Below are 25064 nucleotides of genomic sequence, written 5' to 3'. Positions count from 1 at the left end.
CTTGCCCCGCTACGAGTAGCCGGCATCCGCATTCTCAACTACCTGGCTCATCCTAGCACACTCTCGAGAGTTACTATGCACACACAGAGACCAGGTGCTCCGGCACCTCAGCCGCTTGGGGCTTCAGGTCAACTGGGAAAAGAGCAAGCTCACTCCGGTTCAGAGCATCTCTTTTCTCTGGTTGGAGTTAGACTCAGTCTCAATGACAGCACGTCTCACGAGCGAGCGTGCTCAGTCGGTGCTGGACTGCCTCGCTTCCCTCAAGCCAGGCACAGTGGTCCCTCTAAAACTTTTCCAGAGGCTCCTGGGGCATATGGCATCCTCCGCGGCGGTCGCGCCGCTGGGTTTGATGCATATGAGACCACTCCAGCACTGGCTCCAGACTCGAGTCCCGAGACAAGCATGGCACCACAGCACGCATCGGGTAAGGATCACCCCCGCCTGCCTCAAAACACTCCGACCCTGGACAGACCTCTGCTTTTTACGGGCAGGAGTGCCCCTGCAGCAGGTGTCCCGACGCGTTCTGGTCATAACCGACGCCTCCCGGTCCGGGTGGGGTGCCATGTACAGCGAGCACGCAGCAGCGGGCCATTGGAAAGGGGCCCCGCTGCGTTGGTACATCAACTGCCTGGAGTTGCTGACCGTCCTTCTTTCTCTCAGGAAGTTCCTCCCGTTAGTTCGGGACAAACACGTTCTCGTGAGATCGGACAGCACCACAGTGGTGGCGTACATAAATTGCCAAGGCGGCGTACGCTCCCGCCACATGTCACAACTCGCCCGCCGTCTCCTCCTATGGAGCCAGCAGCGACTCAAGTCGCTGCGTGCCACTCACATCCCCGGCAAGCTCAACATCGTAGCGGACGCGCTATCACGACAACGCCTGCCCGGCGGGAGTGGAGGCTTCACCCCAGTCGGTCCAGCTGATTTGGGAACGGTTTGGCAAGGCCCAGGTAGACCTGTTCGCGCCCAGGAAACCTCCCACTGCCCGCTCTGGTACGCCCTAACAGAGGCTCCCCTCGGGACAGACGCGCTGGCACACAGCTGGCCCTCGGGGCTGCGCAAGTACGCATTTCCCCCAGTGAGCCTTCTTGCACCGGTGCTGTGCAAGGTCAGGGAGGACGAGGAGCAAGTCACGTTGGTGGCCCCCTCCTAACTTAGGCAGTTACAGCTGCCCCGGTCGCCGTGCTGTAGCAACTCCCCCCTTCGAGGCTGGGATCTACCACCGCACCATACTTTCCACACGAGCCCTAAGACGGCCGTGTGACGTGTCTACCACTTTTCCTCCCCAAGAAAAAGGGCAGGTGTGGTCTCCGCAGGGTCTGGGTAAGACCCCCTTCCCTATATGCGTGTAAGGGCCCCGGCCGTGATTGCTCTATGCGAGAAACATAGAGAGAAAAGAGGCCCAGCCAGGCTGGCCCGTTCCCATGTTGGCAAACATCGCCTTGTTCCCTCCCAGGGTAACTAGAAGGATCCCGATGTTCAGTATGGGGCATTGGGGAAGGGTACGTGCAGCCGGGTACAGACGATGCGTGGCACTGGATGAATCCCTGCCCGCCTCTGTATCGGCAGTTCACGTACATGGTTCAGCACATGGCAAGATTGGAATGGGTCCCCTAGTGTCGCTTCTCCGACACAACGTGGAGAGAGCGACAGAAGGGGAAAGTTTGGTTACGTATGTAACCTCCGTTCCCCGAGGGAGGGAACGACACGTTGTGTCTTTCCTCCGCCATGTCACTGAACCGAGCCACTGTTGTGGCCGGACCATTTCCGGCTCCTCAGAAAAATCCTGAATGAACTCCCGTATTTGTAAATACCCGTATGTCCGGGGGTGGGACATGCAAATACTGGCTGCCAACTCTCATTGGCCTTTTTTCATAGACCAGAGGTGGATATCGGCGCTCAAGAGAGACCCCCTAGTGTCGCTTCTCCGACACAACGTGTCGATCCCTCCCTCGGGGAACGGAGGTTACATACGTAACCAAACGTTTCTGAATCTTACATACTGCACCTTTAAACTACTTGCGTGTGTATGTGAGTGTGTGAAGTTCTTTTAATTTATTTTAGTATTTAGACATCTTCCTGTTTATAATTTCTCATAATATACTGCAAGTTTTTAAATTCTTTACTCTATATTTTTGCTGTTGTTTATAAGAGACTTCATTTATGGCACTCATAAATTATGAATGTTTCTTCCTGGGCTTTAGCCCATCATATCCATCACCCTGTGCTGCCAAAATGCCACCTGTTTTTATTCAGCCACAGGACACATGGTGCTCGCAAAGACCCAGTGAATGTTTGTTCTTAGCATCTAAGCGATATTTCAAGTGTCCTGTTGGAACATTGCTTAAAGTTATGTTTTTTGCTTGATTTTTATCTCTTTAAAACTGTGTTAATGAAATCTCATTGGTCAAAAATCACCCTTACATAGCAGTTTTTTAAAGGAATTGTTCACCCATAATTGAAAATTCTGTATGACTTTTTACTATCAGGCAGAGAATTCACCATCCTCTTTCATTGCATGGAAAACTGAAAGTGAATAGGTGACCAGGTTGTCAGTCATTTACATTTTGTTCCATGGAAGAAGGTTAAATGAGTTTGACATGTCTTGTGTCATGCTTGCATTTTATTTGATGTACTGTAAGACGTACAATATACACCATTTTTTGTGAAATGTAAACTGCAATATGTAATTGAGTCCCTGTATATCTTAATTATCCTTTCCTGATTCCTATTTCAAAATTTACTGAATATTTTCTCATATTTTATTTATTTTTTCTCCAGCGATATGTGTGTTTTGCAAACTCCACTGAGGTGAAGCCTCCAGAGGATTTACAGGATCTTGGGGTCCGTTTCTTGCAGCCATTTGTGAACCTGCTGTCTAAAAGCACATACTGGTGGATGAATACCTTCATCACATCAGCGCACAAAAGGCCTATCGATCAGAAGGTCATTGGCAGACTACCAATTGCTATGAGAGCCCTCACAAACTATATGAAGCTCCGCAAGGCCTTTGAAGCCCAGAAGGTACCACTATGAACTAGAGATTTAGTATAAAGTTTTCTTTAAATACATTTATATATGTATATAGATAAAAAAAGTATATGTATAATGATTTAAACATTATTTTTTAACAATTGTGTTTAATTGTTGAATTTTTGAATTTTAAAACTACACTACCCACAATACTAAAGCAAGATCAACCAATCAGAGAAGTCAGTAACAAAACTGAAATGGGAAAGTGTAGTACTTTTCACAGGGATGACTTTTTGCAGGCTAGTAGTGCCATGCTAGATAACATTAGCTACCTACTTAACATTATTTAAAAATGGGATGTTGTAGCATTAAAGCTTAAAAGTCAATAGTGATTTTTTTCTAGAAAGAAAATACTTTTTTTTTTTAAAACATTGACGAATCAAAAACCTGATTCAATTGTGTCATTTGCAATGCTTTTTGATTAGTAGCTCATTCATTCCTTCATACATAAAGGACACATTACCTTTTTTCCTGGATTTTTCTTTTAATGAAATGCTGTAAAGTTAGCATCAAATCTGAGCTTGTTGGTTTAATACTAATTGTTGGCTTAGAAGTCTTTATTGAAGAATTTTCTAAAATACATATGCAGAAAAGGAATAAGAAAGCTACTTTTAGAACCAAGGCCCCTGAAAAACATATTTCAGTGTAATAAAAACGATATGTGTTATTGCTCATTTTGTTTATCTGGGATAGTTTTCACAAATGAATCCAGTTGATCACGTGTGGTCCACATTTGTAGAGAGTAACGCATGGTCGTACAGAAGTTGTGCAGAAAGCCTTATGGTTTGGCATGTTTTATTCAAATTAATAACTCCAGGCACATTCTCCCTCATTTAAAATAATCCAGATTCATACATTTTGCGTGGAAACATTTTCTGCTCACGTAAGTACGCAACTTGCACACAAGTATTAGTGAATGAGACCTAATGACATCTTGACTCTTAGCGGGGATAAAACACTCTCTTTCTCAGAGCTCATGGGAATGAAGGGTGTGTTGTGAGAGCAATTCACGTGAGTGTTTGTGCACTTAGCTCCAGGTAAACGGATATTGTTAGAGTGTGACAGTTCTCACATGCGGCATGATGGTGTGACATCAGTCACGTCTCTTGTGTACTGGGTTTACTAAATGTAAAAATGATTGATGTAAGATACCATACTCTAGTGTTATAGATCAGGCTTCTGACTGTATTACATCCTGTGTGTCAGATGCAGTATTACATGAGATTAAGATAGCAACATAAAAAGCAAATAAAAATCTGTATTTCAATTTAGATCTTAATTGCTATTGATTCTGACATCATCAGTTGACATCAGGTCCACCAAGGTGTTTTCAGGACTCTATAACCTCAGGATCAATTTTGAAGGCCAAAGCATTTGGTTTTATTTTTAGCATTTGGAGTTAATGAGATTCAGAATTTTCAATTTGTTAATTATATTTGAAAAAGCTTGGGTGAAAATGCTTATATGATTAGGAAACAGGAGCCACTGATACAGGATATGCTAATATGTTCTGAGTGATTGATAGGGCATTGCTAGGTGGCTACTAAGTAATTGCTCACTGTAAAAAGAGAAAGATGCCCCACTTATTTGCACCCTTTTTCCATTTGGCAGCACTTTGCCCTTAAAACAAAATATACAATAACATTAGATGTTTTTTTTTAAATACATCAATTTATGCATATATACATTTTGTGTGTGTGGGGGTGGGGGTTTGATACTTCATACACTTAAAATCAGACATTATGTATACTGTATATAAGAAAGTAAAGACTATAACATGGAGTCACATTTTCTTCTATGTCAGTCTTTCTCTTTATTTTTTGTTACTTATTTAGAATCCCCTAGGTTTGCAGCCCCAGGGGCCAAAGTGGATCTGGACAGCCCTCCGGCAGGCCTTCGGAAAACCCCTCATGCTCAGTATTACCTACCGTTTCATGGCAGATCTGCTTGGCTTTGCCGGGCCCCTTTGCATCTCAGGCATTGTCCACCATATCAGTAAAGAGAACCACACCATTCAACCACCAGTAAGAATATTGTTGTTTAATTTTAATATTGATTATTAGCTTAAAATCTGTTTTACATTGTACTTATTTTGGCCAAGAACTGTCCATTTATACACATTATGATTAGAATTTTTGTTGGACCAAAGCATTAAGCATCACTGGCAATGAAATGTGCAATAAGTGACAATTCTTCAGATATTTATGCTATTTCTGTGTATACATTTGGCAGTTTAAAACCAAGCAATTCTCTTTCCTGAGAAATTTAAAGGTAAAATTAGAAACCATTGCATTGGTATACACACTTCAGGTCATGGCTGCGTCTTTTCATGTATCATTTTCATCTTGTGTTACAAAGCATTTTATCATCATGCAGTTGTCATCAAATATTAATGAGTTGAACAGCATGCTGTCTGGCTCTCAGATGTCATGCTGTTCGAATATCTTTGTATGACATTGTAATCCACTTTGCCTTGTGAAGGTTGCGGTAACATTTATATGAGATGAATGAACATACGGTACAACATACAAACTTTGTAGTGTCCTGTTATGCTTAGTAAATTATTTATCTATCTACCCTACTGAAAGTAATGTGTGAATTGTGATTGGTGATATGTAGTGGCCCAGTGCCTTTTGTAGGCATTTTTTTTTAGTCTCTGTCAGAGGACAGTAGTGCTAATGGTCTTACCCCTCATCTGGATCTGTAGCTTAGTGGTTAAAACTATGGGTTAGTTACTTATTAATTGCTGGTTTGAACATGAAAAGGGCGATCCATGAACTGACATCATCGTGCCCTTGAGGATGACACTTAACCTCAATATGCTCCAGGGGAACTGAAGCTGTAAAGGGGCTTTCACACTTATAGTGATTTGCACTAACAAAGTGATGGATAAAAACATCTGCTAAATGACAGTAGTAATGTCATTTACTGGCCTCTATCTTACTGATTTTATGGAGGATCATTAAGGCTAATGCTAATTTGAGGCTGCACATGATTTGGTGTTTTTCAGATGCAGCATTTTGGAATCTATTTCATCTCATCCCAGGAGTTTCTTGCCAATGCATATGTCCTAGCCGTGCTCCTATTCTTTGCCTTGCTCCTCCAGAGGACATTCCTCCAAGCATCCTATTATGTTGCCATTGAGACTGGAATCAACCTGAGAGGAGCCATACAGGTCAGGACAACAGTCGATCACTATTTTACACTAGTATGTAGCACTTGTATATGAAAACTAGCATAAACAAACTGATGGATGGATGGATGGTTGGATGGATGGATGGATGGATGGATGGATGGATGGATGGATGGATGGATGGATGGATGGATGGATGGATGGATGGATGGATGGATGGATGTGAAGAATGGATGGATGGATGTTTAGATATAATGGATGGATGGATGGATGGATGTTTAGACATGATAGTTGGATGGTTAGATGGAACTTCAGTGGTTAATGATTGAACTGACATTCTAAAAGGTTTAAATTTGAGCTCTCAATTATCTGAGCCCATTAAAATAGTTTCACATTCGTTTTTACTCCCAGACAAAGATCTTCAATAAAATTATGCGTCTCTGCACCTCAAACATGTCTATGGGGGGAATGACAGTGGGCCAGATATGCAACCTTGTCGCCATAGACACCAGCCAGCTAATGTGGTTCTTCTTCCTGTGTCCCAACCTATTCGCAATGCCAGTACAGGTAAGCCTCATGCAGTGTTCCTATTCAAGTCGAGTCCAATTTATTTGTTTAGCTCCTTTCACAATACATCTTTTTTTTTTAAAGCAGCTTTATAAAAACATCACTCCTTAATATCTTAAAGCCTTAATGAAGAATAAACTCTACGAGTAGTGGAGGGAGAAAAGAGGAACCACACTGACTCTTGGTGTTCTGTTGATGCTTAATTCATTACTATGGCAGCTGATGTAGATATGCTAGACAATACACTGTATTAAAAAAAAAAATGGCAGTCCTGAAGATTGTATTAAACAAATAATAATAATTTGATGCAGTGTGATCAAAGCCATTGTCTCTGAAGGAAAGACTATTGCTACAATAAGGCAGCATTTTATATGTAATTATGGCTTTGAAACTGTTTTGCTCAGTGCTGTTCTTCCATCAGATGTTTTATCTAAAATTTTGGCTTAAGAGGGTTCTTGGCCAAATGGTAGAGAATAGGTTTGATTCCCAGGGAATATGTGAACAGCTAAAGTAATTACCTTAAATTAATTGTAAGTTGCTCCAGAGAAGTATAGTGTCCTCCAAATATATAAATGTAACATAACATATACACTGATCAACCACAACATTAAAACCACCTGCCTAATTTTGTGTAGGTCTCCCTCATGCCACCGAAACAGCGCCATTCTGAGATGTTATTCTTCTCACCACAATTGTACAGTGCGGTTATCTGAGTTACCGTAGACTTTGTCAGTTCAAACCAGTTCGGCCATTCTCTGTTGACCTCTTTTTGGCACCATTCTGAGTATATTCTAGAGACTGTTGTGTGTGAAAATCCCAGGAGATCAGCAGTTACAGAAATACTCAAACCAGCCCGTCTGGCACCAACAATCATCCATGGGATTATCTAATCAGCCAATCGTGTGGCAGCAGTGCAGTGCATAAAATCAAGCAGATACGGGTCAAGAGATTCAGTTAATATTCACATCAACCATCAGAATGGGTGATTTCAATGATTTGGGCCATGGCTTGATTGTTGGTGTCAGACAGGCTAGTTTGAGTATTTATGGAACTGTATCCTGGGATTTTCACACACAACAGTCTCTAGAATTTACTCTGATTGGTGCCAAAGCAAAAAACACCCAGTGAGCCGCAGTTCTGTGGATGGAAATGCCTCGTTGATGAGAGAGGTCAACAGAAAATGGCCAGACTGGTTCGAACAAAGTCTAAGTCTACGGTAACTCAGATAACTTCTCTTTTCAATTGTGGTGAGATGTACAAATATAATCTCAGAATGCTAATCTGAGATGGGGGTTGCGCTGTTTGGTGGCACGAGGGGGGCCTACACAATATTAGAAAGATGGTTTTAAAGTTGTGGCTGATTGGTGTATGTAATGTACTGTATATTTTTCTTTCTCTTCAATATGTGGAACTGTTTCTCAGCAAGCTGACTCTTTATGCCATATGCCTTTATTTGAATGACATGAGGTTGCACCAAATGGTCCTTGAGCTGAATCCTAACAAAGAAATATAGTACAAAAACATCGCAAACCTCTTAATATTCCTCACACATCTCCTGCTATTGAAGATGGATCTCCTGAGGTTAGAGAGTGAAGAAATGTCAGACACCTCTGCAAGATCTATTTTTGGTCTTTGTAACACTGTAAAAATGTGCCACTCATTGCAATTTGTTTCTTTGTCGATGAGGCTCTTGAATGACAAGCAGTTAAGTGTTCTCATTTAAATAAAAAAGCACTAATTTGTGGTAAGGGGGGAAAACTTACCAAACCCCATAATTAAGTTATCAAATCACCCTTGAAATAATGATAGTCCTAGCAGGCTAACAACTGTTTGATAGATTAACATTTTATAAATAAAAAGACTAATTTTATTTAAAAAAAAATTCAGTTAATTTCAGTACAGACAGCTCTGGAAAAAATTATGAGACCACTGGAAAATTATCAGTTTCTCTGGATTTACTATTTATTGGTATGTGTTTGAGTAAAATGAACATTTTTGTTTCATTCTATAAACTACTGACAACATTTCTCCCAAATTCCAAATAGAAATTCTGTCGTTTGAGCATTTATTTGCATAAAATGACAACTGGTCAAAATAACAAAAAAGATGCCATGTTTTCAGACCTAGAATAATGCAGCCAGGTCAATCAAGAAGTCACTATCTCTACAGTGAACTTGGCACATTCTCCTGGGGTGCTCCTACAGGTACCTGTGACTGCATTTGTGCAAACCCTGATTAGTTCCCCAAGGTATCTTCCATATTTCCTATAATAGTGGATGCCCTTTGTTATCTGTCACTATATTATTGAACTACTGTTCATTCACACAGCTAGAACTGGTCCCTTGTTTCATTAGTAAAGGTAAGGTAGATGACTCAGAAAGCACTCATGACTCTAGGTAACTAGAGTGTGGAGCAATTGTACATCCTTCTTTGGCCAAGTTCAAATTGCATGATTTTTGCTCAGATTTTACAGGTCTGTATATTCAAATATAGGAATATAACACATATACTGTAGGAACCCAACAATTAGTGTGTGATGTAAAAGTATGACAATTAATTAAAAAAAATACATTTCTGACACCGAGTTGAATGGCCAGTTGCTTGTGATGGCCCATTCTGGCAAAGTACCTTGAACTATTACTAATTTCTGACATGTATTTTTTAGAGCAAACTGTTTTTCGCCATTGGCCAATTCCTCTTGATCATAGATCTCGTAATATCTGGAACTCTTCTGCACCATTTAGTATGCACACTGCTACAACTCCAAGACGATTAGGCACCATTTTTGCTAAATGATATTATTTGACTAAAAGTGAGTTAAATGCTCTGCTTAAGCAGATTAAGTTTTAACGGTTAATGCTCTATTGAGATTTAAATAAAAAAAAGCCTACCTCCCTAACCTAAACCTTAAGCCTGAACCTAACTTATAGTATCATAAAAGCAAGTGTGAAATGAAAAAACAATTGCTGAAGCAATCACATTTTGTGGTGCTTTTATGACACTTTAGACTCTCATGTCATGCTCTTCAGGACTCGTCCCCCGGTCCTTTGCATCTGTAGTTTTACTCGTGTTTGCCATAAAACCTCTTTTTATTTCTCCCAGTGATAAAAGCGCTACTGAATATGAAAAGAAAAATGACATGAAATGTTTTCTTTGGTTCTAGATCATAGTTGGAGTCATCCTCCTTTACTACCTTCTGGGAATTAGTGCCTTGATAGGGGCCACGGTCATCACCCTTCTGGCTCCAGTGCAGTACTTTGTAGCGACCAAGCTATCGGAAGCACAGAAAAGCACATTGGTGAGTTATCTTACATTCTCGGTTTAATAACAAGAAAAGATTGGGTCTTAATAGCCTGCGGTCAAATAGCTGTGCAAATATAGACTTTGTTCAAATACGGATGATATTGGTGCAGCAAAGCTAGAGCTTGTAGACAGTGATAAGCCTGTCAAAAAGTGTTTACATTGAGTTATACATGCTCAAATAAGACCCATGAGATTGAAAGTGCCCATCGCGTTGTTACAAATGTATAATTTATGTGACGCCACTCAGGAGTATTCCAGTGAACGACTGAAGAAGACCAATGAGTTGCTGCGGGGTATCAAACTCTTGAAGCTTTATGCCTGGGAGCATATCTTCTGCTCAAGTGTGGAGGAAACCCGAGGGAAAGAGATGACCAGCTTACAGACATTCGCACTCTACACTTCTATTTCAAGTGAGACACCTCAGAATTCTCAACCGGCTTTGTATATACTGTATGGATAAAGCAAATGTTACTTGAGGATTGAACACAAAATATAACCACTTACAACAAAACTTATATCAATACTATTTTAATCAAAAAGGTATAGGCACTTCAATGGTGAGCCAGGCCCAAAAATGGAAAATCAACATCAAGGATTGAATTCAAATAACAGTTGTGCCACTTTCATTGCAAAAGTTGGGTTTTATTTACAAACCACCTGGAGACCAATTTAAAGAGTTAAATGAGCTAGAACTGCATTGCTAGCCTCTGGGCACATTGAAATTACGTTATTATGATTATCTTCTGGGCATGCATACCTTTCTGTGCAAATTAGGCTTATTATAGACTGTGTCTGTTTCACAAACCTCAGCAGTATTTGCAAAACACAATTAACTTTTTGATGATCAAATGATGGAGAAGAGAGTCATGAGCAGACATTTAATTCCTTCTGTAAAATTCATTCTAAGCAAATGAGCCACCTAACTTTTGATAAAGAATGATAAATATCCTTATAAATACAGCCTGATCTCTTAAAAATGACATGGCTTTATTATCTGTTATACAGTATTATGTATATTAATGCATATCTGTGAGACCAGGTTGAATAAGTAAGGGTAAAAAATAGCACTTCCTAACTATCAAAAACTAGAGGTAAAGTTTGAAGTTTGAAATGCTTTGAAATAGGGCACACATTCTCATAAATGTTCTTGTTTCTTCAAATATACCCATAGCTGCATACATAGAATAATTTAGCTTCTTTCACAGTGGTGTTCTCTCAATGTCTTTCATTCTCAAAGCCCTGCAGGCCTGTGCATTCTATTATTTTTTTGTATTTTTCATCTTAACACTAGCAGGTATAGGGTTGCTCAGCAGGAGTGAATTCTGCATGCAGTGGTGTGAAGAGGTATCAGCTTCATGTATCATTCGGTTTGCATCAATCATTTCCTCGCTGCAGAGGTTGTTGCGAAGGATAAGTGAATTTGGTCTCAATTGCTGGAATTATAAACAGAGTTTAGTGAAGATGTGGCCTTATACTACAGAATTTGCCATCAGTAGCACCCCAACTGGCTCCCCCTTCCACCATGATCATTATAATATTTTATATTTAACTCAGAATAATAATCTATGTTTATAATATTCTATATATATTCAGAATAATGTCTATATATTATCAGACATTAAATATAAAAAAAACTATTCAACTCTACACCTCTTACACTACACCTCTACTTTTCTCGAGTATGCACGTTATAGCGCGCCACTTGAATCATCAGCAGTGCTTGTAAGAGGAGTGCTGTGAACTTTACAATGACAAAACAAACTCTTGCATAATACAACCAAGTAAGCATTAAACAGTTTTCATTAAATGCTTTCCCTTGTAAAAGAGAGATATTTTCCCCAGGTGAACCAAAAGTCACTGTACGCACTGTAAAGACTCACTTTAACTGTAAATATGAAGTCAGATGTGAGATAAATTTGTCTTTCATAAACAAACAGGCCTAGTTTCATTTAGAAAAGAATTCATTCATTTTGTCGTGGTCCCACATGCGCAAAATCCATGCTTGTGTTTCACTCATTCGATGCAGGACAGCCTAATAGGCTCTGTACAGGAAACATAAATGATTAGTTCACCTCACGAGTCGGTCTTCGGATCGGAGTCTTTCATTTATTTGACACGTGAAAGCTACATAGGTACCCATAGGATCAGTACAGGAAACAGAAGTTATTAGTTCACCTCACGAGTCGGTCTTCAGATCTGAGGCTTTCGATCATTTTTCACGTGACATCTACAAAGACTCTGTATTGGAAACAGAAATAAGTTCATACTCCCAACCTTCCTTAAATACAGACTAAAAGTTAGTTTGATTGTATTTTTGCCTTTACTGTTTCATGAAGCATTTCTGGTCTCACATTCTTGTTTCTTTATTACTTGCAATGTATAAATTTGTGAATGCTTCTGTCATTATTGTTATTTTCCATAACATTGGATCTGGTAATGAAGTGTTCGTTGAAGCTTTAAACTTTCTGAATGATGGGAAAAATAACAAGATGCCTCAAATTCAAGCCCCGTCCCAAATTTGACAACTTTTATCTTTTCATCATAGACTATAAAAGCTATTAGAAAACCCCATATTATTGACTCAATTACTGTCATTTATTTTTCCCTCATAATGGATCCTCTTGTTGTAATATTTATGTCCTTATTGTGAACTGCAGACCCAAATCAAGTATGCCTTAAAGAATTGTCCTTTGAAATTACTTATAGTAAAAGACCATGTTAATTTAATTTTACACTTGGCAGAAAATATCTTGTAAACACTTCCTGCATTAAATACATGAAAATAGCTCATCAGGACTTTTCTTATGACTTTAAAATGTATTTGATTGTCACACTACATGTATTTATCATGAAAACAACAACTGCAACATGAGCTGTTGAGTGAAAAAATTATATTGTTTGTCTTCTATGTGGAGCCTAGTAGCGGTCACTTGACAAATTAATGAAAGACAGATGCAAATACAGAGTTGGGAGGTGAACTAATCAATTCTGTTTCCTGTGCAAAGCCTATGCAGTTATCAAGTAAAAAATCAATGAAAGACTCAGAACCGAAGACAGAGTCGGGAAGTGACAAATCAATTCTGTTTCCTATAAAGCTTATGCGACTGTCATGTGACTAATGAACGAAATGACGTGAATAAAGACCTTTTGAAGACATTTTGCCGAACGAGATTCAAAGATCAAGTCAGTAAAATGATCCAATCTTCTTATCACTAATTGATAGACATAAAAAATAGAATAAACATTCAATAAACCATTCAATTAACCTTAACTAGGCTGACGTTAGAATAATTTATTTCTGTAGTTTAGTGGAGACATCTCTGATTCTTTTCAGCTCTAGTCAATAAACAGAAAACCTCTTGGTTAAACTTATAAATCATATTATTTTCAATGTTATGAGTCAAATCTGTATCAAATCAATAACATTTAGCTTTTACTCCTAACATTTAGAAGTAATTATTTATTGAGGAAAGCAATAGAATGTCAGTCAGTGAGTCTGTCCCCGAATGACCATTCATTTTAAATTGCGCAAGAGCACAAATTTCTGTGGCTGATTGAAGCACGTGCATTTCAAATGTGCTTTCATATCCACCATTTTCCTGACTTCTCCATGGGCGGTGCCATTACAGCGAGAGACTTCCTCTCGGATGATTATCCCCAAACCCTAACCCTACCTCTAAACCTAACCCTCACAAAAAACATTCTGCATTTGTACATTTTCAACAAAAAAAAAACATAGTTTAGTATGTTTTTTTTTAAGCAATTTGAATTATGGGGACACAAGGCATTTCCTCGTAAACCACATTTATAGCAATACCCTTGTAATTACCGGTTTGTAACCTAAAAATGTTTTCTCGTAAACCACCAAAACCTGCCCACACACACAATTATAGATATACATTATATATATATATATATATATATATATATATATATATATATATATATATATATATATACACAAACACACACACACATACACAAACATTTTGGTGTGCCACTCTAAATGTTTTACTGTTCCCCTCTGACCACACCATTAACAAAATTCCTGGAAGTGCTACTGTTTGCCAGTGAGTCTGATAAGCACAAATCTTAAGTCAATTTTCTAGTTTAAATAAATATGCATAGTCATTGTCTATTCAAACCAAGTCTGTTTTTTCAGGGCGATTTTTCGTTCCGAAGAGCTTTTTAAGGAAATCAATGGATTCCCATGCCGCTATTCACATCGGGTCAGACAAATCGTCTGTTTATTTTTTACGGAGAGTGATCAGTTTTTTTTTTTTTGGACTGTGATTAAAACTGACTGACTAATGAGAGAAGAGCTTTTTGTCATTTTGAGTTGCTGCAGCTGCTCAATCCAGCGAGTTGGTGGTGCTAATCAACTGGCAAACACCGGCATTGAACATGCAGCTGATAAAAACCCCCAAAAATGATATGCTTAAAAATAAATAGTTGCAGTTTATGAACACTTTGTTTGGCAAATGTTAACCCAGTCTGTTTTTGAAATCCTGCTAATGCTTTTTTGTCTTAATGTTCATTATTTAATATGTACATCACTATGCCTGTTAGCAAGTTTCGGCAATTCCTTAAGCTCATTGAAAAATATCCCCAACCCAGTCTCTTGTGTTGAATATCCCATAAAAAGACTTGTTACATGCAATATTTTACTGTAGACAAACACATTGCAGAACCAAGCTGCTATTTTTATTGCAAGGATCATATAACATCGTTTTGCAATAATTTATCCAGGCATTATACAAAAGAGAATATGGTTCAGTAGTCTGTTCTCGTAGCAAAATACATGAGCAAATAAATATGCAACAGCACTCTTTACTCATCTCACTCGCATAAAAAAAACACAGATCATATACTCCTCAAAATGAAACAACACCATGGAAAAATGCGACTGATATAAATGTTTGTTGGACAGCAACAGTGCCACCTATAGTACAGGAGTGATAGTTTTTTGTTTCATTTTATTAATGACTCGGTGTGAATAGACCTTCTATCAGATGATTGTCTCTGGATTTGGTGTGAACAGTCTAAATAAATGCATTCACCAGACTGCACACCCCAAACTACACACAGACAGACAGACTAATCTAGAGGTGAATTGGGGGATGCCTAAAAATATAATATGGGAATAAAATGATCAGACAGGATACTCAGTTGGAGAAGGAAGTCACATTAAAGTGATTAAATTTTGCAGCACAACAGAATGACAGCCATGGTAGCACAGCATTCACTAACTTGGCATCACTTCCAACAGGACCTGTCTCAAAGGAAACAGTCAAGTTTGTACTTAGCATGTTGCTAAGCTAACAGGGCAATTACTGTAGGTGCAACCCAAACCGCACACTTCTGCACTATTATATGTCATTTTGTAGTGTGAGTAGTGCTCATAATATGTTAACAGTGGAAATTCAAAAAAGTGTACTATAAGTCCTGCCTGATGCACTTGTTCAACCATTATAACAGAGTGTGGAATGTTGGACACTTCATGCACTCAGCAGTCACGGCTTGCCATAAGTAGTGGAAGGGTTGGAGTTACCTGGCTACGATGCTGATCTTACAAAACAATAGTAAACAATGGAGATGTAGCAAACAACAGAACTTTATTTAAGACAGCACATTACAAATGTGAGTAACAGATAATGCTTTACCATCACCCCAAGCTGTGTGAATATGTACATTGTTGAACTGAGGTTGTCTTTCACATTAAATCTAGCGGCAACACATCACATGTGTTTAAAACGTCACTTCCGTCAGCTCATAAATGGCAGACACTTCCGTGTAGTAAAACAAACGTGAAGTGTTCCATTTGGGATGATATTACACTTCCATACACTACATCACCAGCTCAAGTAATTTGGGGGAGATACTACAATTTGTCCACCAAGATACTGCACAGAATACTAAACAGCATAACAAAAATAAAAGGCAAAATGAGGACACCAAAGAACATGTATTTCAGTTGCAGAAAGTCCCATCAATTTGATTAAACTTTGCTGCAGCACCACAGTATGACAAATATTATGCAGTATGCAGCAAATTTACAGCAATGATTGTAAAATAGTTCACTAACTTGAAGGCATTGCCTCCAGTCATAGAGTGCAAATCTGAAAGGAACCAATCACATTGATGGTGTTTTTATCTCACAGACCCTCTGGGTACCACCTGAGCAGACCTATGCTAACTTCCACTAAATTGCCTTTGTGGATTGAACTTGTGAACCCATTGAAGGAAACAATGAAGATTAAGTTCTTAAGGCATTTATGGTAGCACAATCAATCTATCAAGCTATATAGAAAGCTCATCCCTCACAATAAATGTAATGGAGTTTGCCAGCAGGGAAGGCCTTGAGAGGTATTCGAGTGTATTGGGTTCAGTGCATCTGTAGCAAAATAAAAACAGTTTAGCAACAAACTTGACATACTTCATTATGCAGCACTCAGCTCACCAATTTAAGTAAATTGTACTTTTGGGAAGATATGCCAGAAGTTCCAATTAAGTTTGTCCATCATCACACTTATCAAACTATCCAAATTGGGTGAATATCCATAGTTAGTTCAAAACAACATGGTAAAAGAAACAGAACATTTTCCAGACTGCAAGCTCAAATATAGCAGACAGCCTAGACTGGTGGCAAGAAACCTGTCAGACAGGGAATTCCAATCAAATTGGAAGTCCCATCAATGTAAATAAACTCAGTGGAAGCATTCACAAAGTGTTTGCATCTCACAGACCTTCTGGGTAGTATACTGGGATCAAAGAAATATGTGCAGCATACCTAGCCATCTTGTCACTGAATTGCCTTACAGAAAAGTAATAGAAGATACCAGCTGGCAAGAGGCTAATTGTTTTTCATAAAGCTGTCAGTGCTGCAACTACATGGCAGACGGCTATAGCTAAATCTGGGGTGGTGATGGCTACTGCAGATAAACATGCTTCACTTATGAAAACTTTCTCTCAGTAGTTGTCAGAGTCCTAAAAGGAAAAGCCACAGTTCTCACAGTAATATCTGAATGATTGTGTTAAAACCAAATCTTCTGCATACCACAATCTGAAGCTATGACTCTAGACAGTGCAGGATTATGAAGGGTTGGCGTACTTATATGTGTTTGGATGTTAACATTTGGAAATTAAGCTTTGGCAGTCTGTTTAAACTGACTTGAGCTCAATGTCAAGCCTTGTTTATTGTCATGGAACGTGAAGGTGCAAATTTGTGAGAATGATAACTGGGAACGTGGTTGTATATCAATCCCTTGATGTAAATAATCGGTTAGTTGTTAATAGCAATTACATAATGGGCTCCCTAGGATTTACATAAATTCTGGTAATTGAAGATTTCTTATCACAAAGATTGAGGCATCTGCTCATTCAATTATTTCAGCAACCAGCTGGCAATATAATACTGCAGATACAGCATCCCTCATCAATTAGATAAACTTATGTTGTATGTGCGGGATGGTGCCTACATAGCCAAATTTAGGTTCACTCAGGTGTGGCACTTCCAGCACAGACTGTTTAGAGGAGTAAACACAGATCCAAAGCATTTCTCAAGTCAATACCCATTAATGGAATTCACAAATCTCAAAGTATTCACACGTGTTATTTGTATATATGACAAAGTGCACATCAACATGAACTTAACTGCATTCAGAAATATACTGCACATATAATTCCACCAGAAGCACAGATATTTATTCAATCCAAGATTGATAATGCTTTATAATGTGCTTATGGTACAACCCACTTGTATTAGCCATTCTGTCTTGCAATGTGTATTTCTTGCTCCAAAGTCTTATATGCTGTAGGATACTGCTCTCAAGATTTTGTTCTAGTTCCAAGTCAATATTTTCACCTAACGCACCTAAAGCAACACACTGTAAAAAATGAAATAAAAATCACATTACCAATTTACACGTGTACCACTTTGCTTAATTTTTTGCACATAGTTATACAATCAATTTGAAACTAATTTAGTGTTATTTTTGTTTGTATTCACAGTATTTATGAACACAGCTATTCCCATTGCAGCAGTACTCACCGTAAGTATACAACGGTCAATCAGATTTCTGATCTTTATTGGGACTTACCAATTATATGTAATGAGGAACTGTTGCCAGCAATTCCAGCTTATATTTACATAGGTTTTAACACTCTAGATGAAGTGTAAATGGATGCATGTTTTTTTCCAGACGTTTGTTGCCCACGTGCACATGTCTGATGATGCAGACCTATCCCCCGCTGTGGCCTTTGCCTCCCTCTCACTTTTTCATATCCTGGTCACCCCTCTCTTCCTGCTGTCCAGTGTTGTGCGTTCCACCGTCAAAGCCCTGGTCAGGTCAGTTACAAACAACCAAGGCTATATTATAAGCTAATAATAAACAAATTTTAGCTCTGTTCCAAAACCTACTGAGCTGCTTCGCTGTCTACTGTCTACGTAGACAGCAACCTTCTAAGACAGCATCCTAACTGAAGTGGAACTTTTAAAGTGAGTGATTTGAGATGCTTCATGGGCAGCAACTTTGTTAACAGTCACTCATGCACACCACACAAATGGACTAATGCTCACAATTGATTTCAACTGAGTCTGAATTAGTATTAGCTTAGCTTGATGCTAAACTAATGAGTTCATACTTTAAAGGTGCATTTAGTTAAAAAAAAAAAAAAATCCTCATTAAAAAAATACTACTTAAGAAATACATTTTAATTTTGAAATATTTGTATAATATTGTGAGCACTCACATGAGCTGTTTTATTCTACTCAGAGAGGGTCTGTTTCCTCTTGTGGGGGCTGCCATGTTATGATCACATGAGCATCTGAAAATGACTTGCTTAATCTCAGTAACCTCCCTCATATTGGACACTTTTACTCCTGGATTAAATGAATCATGGCTGTGAATAGTGAATTACATATTTCGTATGTCAAAGTGTGATAAATGATTTCAGCTCAGTTGAGCTGTGCATTTTGTTCCCTCCCATAACAGCTGTACTCTGCTTTAAAAAATCAAATGTGTGTCTATGTGCTTCGGGTTTAATCACTTCAACCTAATGACGTGGAACACATTTCAGAGAGGGAAAGCTGTATCTACAGGTCATAGATCAGTGCAGTCTGGAAAACAGGCCATCTGTGCCACCAGTCTCAATATTTTTCATTTAACGAGTGGGGAATTGACTGCTTGCTTGTCATCAACATTTTTCATGAGAGCATCATCTGTTTCCAATGTCTTTACAGCATTCATCCAACAATACACTTTATACTACTTGAAAACTAACTCTATCCATTTATCTGTGGAATTAGTTTCCTTTGAATTTATTTAGTGATACTTGGTGGTATGTGGTAGTATTTCAATGTGGTAGACATTGGGCCATGTAGGTTTATAGATGAGTTCAGAGTTTAATGCTTAAAGGAAGAACATTCTCACTCTGCCATAAATAAAGGAATGCTACGTATCAAATTGCATAATTAACAGATTCCATTTATTCTTTGTCACAAAACTTTCCATTGTTAGAGTTGCCATTTTCGCATTGTTACCGGTATAACAAACCGATGCATACCTGCCCACTTTGAGCACTGTTCATATCAGATATTTGTGGCCAAGGTGCAAATTCAACAATAAATAAGAGAAGTTGTAGTGAACGCAAAATGGATACTATATAAATACCTGGCAAACTATTTTATTGTTTTTGTTCTAGTGTTCAGAAGCTAAGTGAGTTTTTCTCCTGTGATGAGATCGGAGGTGAACAGGATCCCAGAGCAACCATATTACACAATTCAACCAATCACTACAAGTATCAGTCCCTGGTAAGTCCAGTCAGCTGATATAATTATGCTGAAAAAGTAATGTTATGGAATTTGTATGTATTACATACCACAACTGTGTAAAGCATAGATATGTTATCACTGTTGAAGAGGTTGCTAATGCTGAGCTTTAGTAGATCTGTTGTTTTTCTCACCTCTAATAAAGCCTCTGAAGGTGGTGAACCGTAAGCGTCCTGTTAGAGAGGATTGGAACAGCTGTGGGCTGCAGAGTGAACAGGAGGATGAGCCAATGACTGTGGAGGATGAAGATGTCTGCATCAAGGTGAGATTCAGATCATGTCTTTATTCATACAGTGAAAGAATACGTGAGCAATATGAGGAGACAAGAAAGAAAGCATGCACCCATGCGCTGGGAACAACTGTCTGCTTTCCATTCCAGATAACAAATGGCTACTTCAGCTGGACTGATGGAACCCCAACGTTATCCAATGTGGATATTAAGATTCCTTTTGGTGAGTCCTGTCACAAATATACTCACTACCTGGCTCTTCTCCTTTTGTCAGCATTTTCTCACCTTCATGCTACAATGCCTGTAGCTACATACAGCTGTATGCACTGGAGCATGAGCTCTCGTTTACTGGTGTTATTATTATCACACTGTATAATTTTTTGGCATTCAATTAATTCCAGATTTGTGTGCACTCTGCAACTCAAATGAGAGAGAAATACAGATAGAGGTGTGTTAGGGGAGTGAATGTGTATCCAAACAAAACACTGTTTTGCGACACTAACACTGTTTGCGACACTAGATCACCCATATTATAATTAACAGAGATGTCTACGGTGGAAGTGATGTTTCTGTTTTTCGATGCACAGTATAGCTACTCTCGCCACTTTTTTTAATCCTCTTGCAATGAATATATTTTGAAATATACAAGTCATCAAAACAAAAATGCTGCCTCAAATTTGTTGGAATATGATCATCATAGTGTATGAAAACTAGTGTTTTTCAACATGCATGAGCGTTAAGATTTATTTATATATTGTATTCGGTGTTACATTTATATATTCAGGAATTATATTTCTATATTCAGATTTACTACTATATATTCAGGAATTATATTTAATTATTCATATTTACCTCTATATATATATTCAAGATTTAGATTTATATATTCAAATTAAAAAACATATATTTAGAGATACAGTCAACTATTAAAAATATATGTTCAAATTTACAACTTTAAATTCAGATTTATGACCATATATTCAGGATTGTAATTGTAATTTAAGGTTTACAATTGTATGTTCAGATTTTATAACCATTTATTCAGATTTATAACTACTGTACATATTCCGATTTTATAACTATAATTCCAGAATTGAACATTATATTCATAATTAATATTTTCATATTTATATCTATATGTTATATTCTGGATTTATGTTTATGTATTCAGATTTTAAAATATATTCAGGATTTCTATTTATATATTCTGATTTATGACTACTGTAAATATTTAGAGATAAATTTATATGTTCAGGATTTATTACTCTACATTCTGATTTGTATGTATATATTCAGGATTTATAACTATACAGTATATTCAGGATGTACAACTATATACTATACTATACTATATATATATATATATATATATATATATATATATATATATATATATATATATATATATATGTGGAGCGGAGGGCAGGGCAGGGCGGGCTAGAATGTTGCACCGACTGGTCCTCAATCGGCCTGATGGGGCACGTGACATTCTAGCCCAGCACCGCCCTCCAGCTCCACAATATATATATATATATATATATATATATATATATATATATATATATATATATATATATTCGGATACATATCTATATAGGCAAGAACTCATTTGCAAAGTTCATAGTTTGGCTCCCAAAAGGCAGAGCCCCAAACAGTTTTGTGTAAAACACTGGTGTATGCAGAGGTCACTCCCAGGTGTGGCGTCAAGCATCATTGGCTTGAATGCTTTGAATTGAATGCAAGCACAATCAGAATAAAGAGCTATGGTGGAGGGGAAGACTTTTGGGTTTGTCCACATATATATATATATTTTAATATTTTTTATTTATTTTTTTTATTGTTTTTGTTTTTTTGCATTCTCTCCACAGGTCAGTTAACAATAATAGTAGGACAGGTTGGTTGTGGAAAATCATCTCTGTTGCTGGCTGCATTGGGTGAGATGCAAAAGATTTCTGGAACTGTGAAGTGGAACAGGTGAGAATGCAGAATCCATAGTCATTTTGAAAGGTGAATTATGTCATTTTCAAAATGTAATACTTTCTCCTCTCCCAGCTTAATTGCAGAGACAACTTTACAGTAAATAATCTGCGCAATGGTTGAACCCTCCCTCCGAAAAGGGTTAAACAATGTGGCTTTGGCATTATCAAAACATTGTTCTGTTTGTTTGAGCACCGCAGCCAGCCAGTTTTGGGCATGACTATCTGTCTGCAGAACTATCCCAACTAGGGCTGGAACTAACTATTATTTTGATAATCGATTAATCTCATGATTATTAGAACGATTATTCTGCGATTATTTCAGTGATTAATCGTTAGCTCTTAACTGATTATTCAGATTGTGCCCAGACTTAAAAGGTTGTATTAAACGTGCTTACTAACATTAAAGAGAACTAAATTATTATTTTTGAAATACCTCTAAATAACATTGACTGAATTAAAGGGAAAAATATTTTTTTTATTAAGTTTAATTCAGTAAAAACATCCTATTGTTATCAAGTGTTTTTTCTTGTTTTCCATTTAAAATAGTCTAAAAATCCTTAAAACAAGATACATTTATTTGAGAAGCAACATATTAGACATTTACTCTTGCTTTAAGAGAATGTATCTGAAATATAAGTGTTTTTTTTCACTTGGTTATACTTCTGCGAGTGCAATAAAGACAAAATATACTTATATTCAATAACTATTCTCTAAAAGCAAGTATAAATATCTTATATAAAATATTTGTATTTTTATATTATAGTCAACATTCTCAGAGATTTCTGCTGCAGTATAGCTGCTAAAACAAGCCAAAACAAAAACAAATCAAAAACATATTTTGTTGCGGTATATAATGAGGCGAAGACTACCCTTTCTCAACTTTCTGTTCACTTCAATCCATCTTTAACTTTACAAAAAAACAAACTCTCTCTTATTAATAAAGCTGCGCATTGCCAATGTTCTTCATGATAAGAAATGCACAGTGACACATATATTATGATTCAATAAGTCACAAGCTATCACATTATAATCTAGCTGCAGAAAGTGCGGGCTCGAGGGATGAGCTTCCATCTTATTTGCAACACATTAAATATAACTGCATTTAAGATGTAACGCCGGGGCAGGGCTCCAGGCTAAAAAAATGGCTTGGGAGCCATTGGCTCCTAAACTGAAACATTAAAATCAAATCAAATCAAAATATTTGGGAGCCAAATGGCTGTTTTTAGTAGCCAAATCACAGAATTGCTTGATTTAGATTGCTGTTCAGAAAAAAATAGACACCAAAGAAAAGGAAGACAGCTGATAACCCATTAACCGATGGTTTAATAAACTGTATATTTAGTTGAGAAGATAAGTTTGCATTCTCTTTTGTCTCATACATTTTCACACCCCTTTCATAATTATAATAGATATTTTACAAATATGAGATTAAATATTTATTCCCGTTTTTCCCCGTTCTGATGGTTGATGTTATTGAACATTAACTAAAGTTCCTGACCTGTATCTGCATAATCTTATGCACTGCACTGCTGATTAGATAATCGCATGAATGATTTTTGGTGCCATACAGGCTGGTTTGAGTATTTCTGTAACTGCTGATCTCCTGGGATTTTCACACAACAGTCTCTAGAATTTTGTCAGAATGGTGCCAAATACAAAAAACATACAGTGAGTGTTATTTTTGCGGATGGAAACACCTTGTTGATGAGAGAGGTCAACAGAGAATGGTCAGGCTAGTTCGAACTGACAAAGTCTATGTTAACTCGGATAACCACTCTGTAAAATTTGTTGTGAGAAGAATATAATCTCAGAATGCTATTCTGAGATGTGGTTGGCGCTGTTTTGGTGGCTCAAGGGGGACCTACACAATATTTGGCAGGTGGTTTTAGTGTTGTGACTGATCAGTGTATGTGTGTGTGTGTGTCTGTGCGTATGTATATATTGTTGTAAAATATCGCCTTAGTCTTTCTTTTCTTTTATTGGATGGCCCAGACACAGAGACAACAAGAGTGCAAATTGAATTAAATCCCAGATGCAGTTTATTGTGCTACTCCAATCAATAATTTCCCGAAGAAAAAAAGTGGTACCCAATATGGGACTTTTAATGATCAAGAAGACCCAAATATACATGGGACTCTTATTTTGAAATGTCTGCACTCCCAGATGTGAGCTCACTGATGGCTGATTCGCTGAGAAAGTGAATTCGATTCAAACTGCTAGTAACCTGAGTTCAACCCCTCAGTTCTTCTTGGGTGATTCTTGAAAAACTTCCAATTTAAAAGAGTAATTTGGTGGGTTTTTTGTTGCGTGTGGTGCACCGAGCTTGCACAACAGAATGGGTGAAAAGTGGCACGAGACACACTGGCACTCTAAAAATATTTATATTATATATATTCATATATATTCAGGAAATTGAACTCCTCATCTACAGTATCAGCTGATCATTCTATTAAATGGCTTCAATATGCAAAATTGTCCCGTTAGGACTAGATAATTATTTGACAGATTTGAAGACTGTCCTACAATTATTTTGTTAATAATAAAATCCTAAGTCATAAAGATAAGGTAATTGTCTTCAAATGGTTTTTTTCATCCCCCATGTCTTAAAATAACTAGAGATAAGAATTTGCTGATAATTGAAAAGCTCAAATCGATGGCTCAAGTGTTCACCCTAATTTCATACTCGGTCTTGGTGAAGTGATTTGTGTTTTCACAGGATAGATTCCCATTTGTTCATGAGTGCTCTTAGAGGCAGAGCACCCTGGGAAAGAGAGTGGGACGCAGAGAATACATTGTGATGAATAATGCCTTTCATGTAGAGCTTGAAATGATTTTAGTGCCTCTGTGGATATGTTGTGAGTATTGCTAATTTCTTCGAGAGTTGCTACCATATTAAACATTTCAGATGTTGTATTCTCATACTGAAGTATTCTGCAGAGGCATCTTTATTGAGATTTGGTTTTGTGATCTTAAATTCACTGTCCCTACAGG

At 37.8% G+C, this 25064-nt stretch overlaps 1 protein-coding gene across 2 annotated transcripts in view; it reads left to right on the top strand.

Annotated features, from left to right (window-relative positions):
• Positions 1 to 25064, top strand: part of LOC127640161 (ATP-binding cassette sub-family C member 8-like) — a 75195-nt gene that overhangs the window by 11615 nt on the left and 38516 nt on the right. For both annotated transcript variants that reach the window (XR_007970070.1, XM_052122583.1), the window contains exons 5-16: positions 2782 to 3024; positions 4869 to 5057; positions 6044 to 6208; positions 6578 to 6733; positions 9897 to 10031; positions 10284 to 10446; positions 18047 to 18087; positions 18238 to 18383; positions 19739 to 19847; positions 20011 to 20127; positions 20245 to 20317; positions 21963 to 22068. Coding sequence is in view for 1 of the 2 variants with exons in the window: in XM_052122583.1 (XP_051978543.1) it covers positions 2782 to 3024; positions 4869 to 5057; positions 6044 to 6208; positions 6578 to 6733; positions 9897 to 10031; positions 10284 to 10446; positions 18047 to 18087; positions 18238 to 18383; positions 19739 to 19847; positions 20011 to 20127; positions 20245 to 20317; positions 21963 to 22068 (1643 nt within the window). In the remaining variant the exon portion in view is untranslated. The remainder of the gene's footprint in view (positions 1 to 2781; positions 3025 to 4868; positions 5058 to 6043; positions 6209 to 6577; positions 6734 to 9896; positions 10032 to 10283; positions 10447 to 18046; positions 18088 to 18237; positions 18384 to 19738; positions 19848 to 20010; positions 20128 to 20244; positions 20318 to 21962; positions 22069 to 25064) is intronic.

The sequence above is a fragment of the Xyrauchen texanus genome, chromosome 49 (genome assembly GCF_025860055.1).
Source record: "Xyrauchen texanus isolate HMW12.3.18 chromosome 49, RBS_HiC_50CHRs, whole genome shotgun sequence".
NCBI classification, from domain to species: Eukaryota; Metazoa; Chordata; class Actinopteri; order Cypriniformes; family Catostomidae; genus Xyrauchen; species Xyrauchen texanus.
Note: the sequence above shows the minus strand (reverse complement) of the source record. Positions and strands in the feature narration are given on the sequence as shown.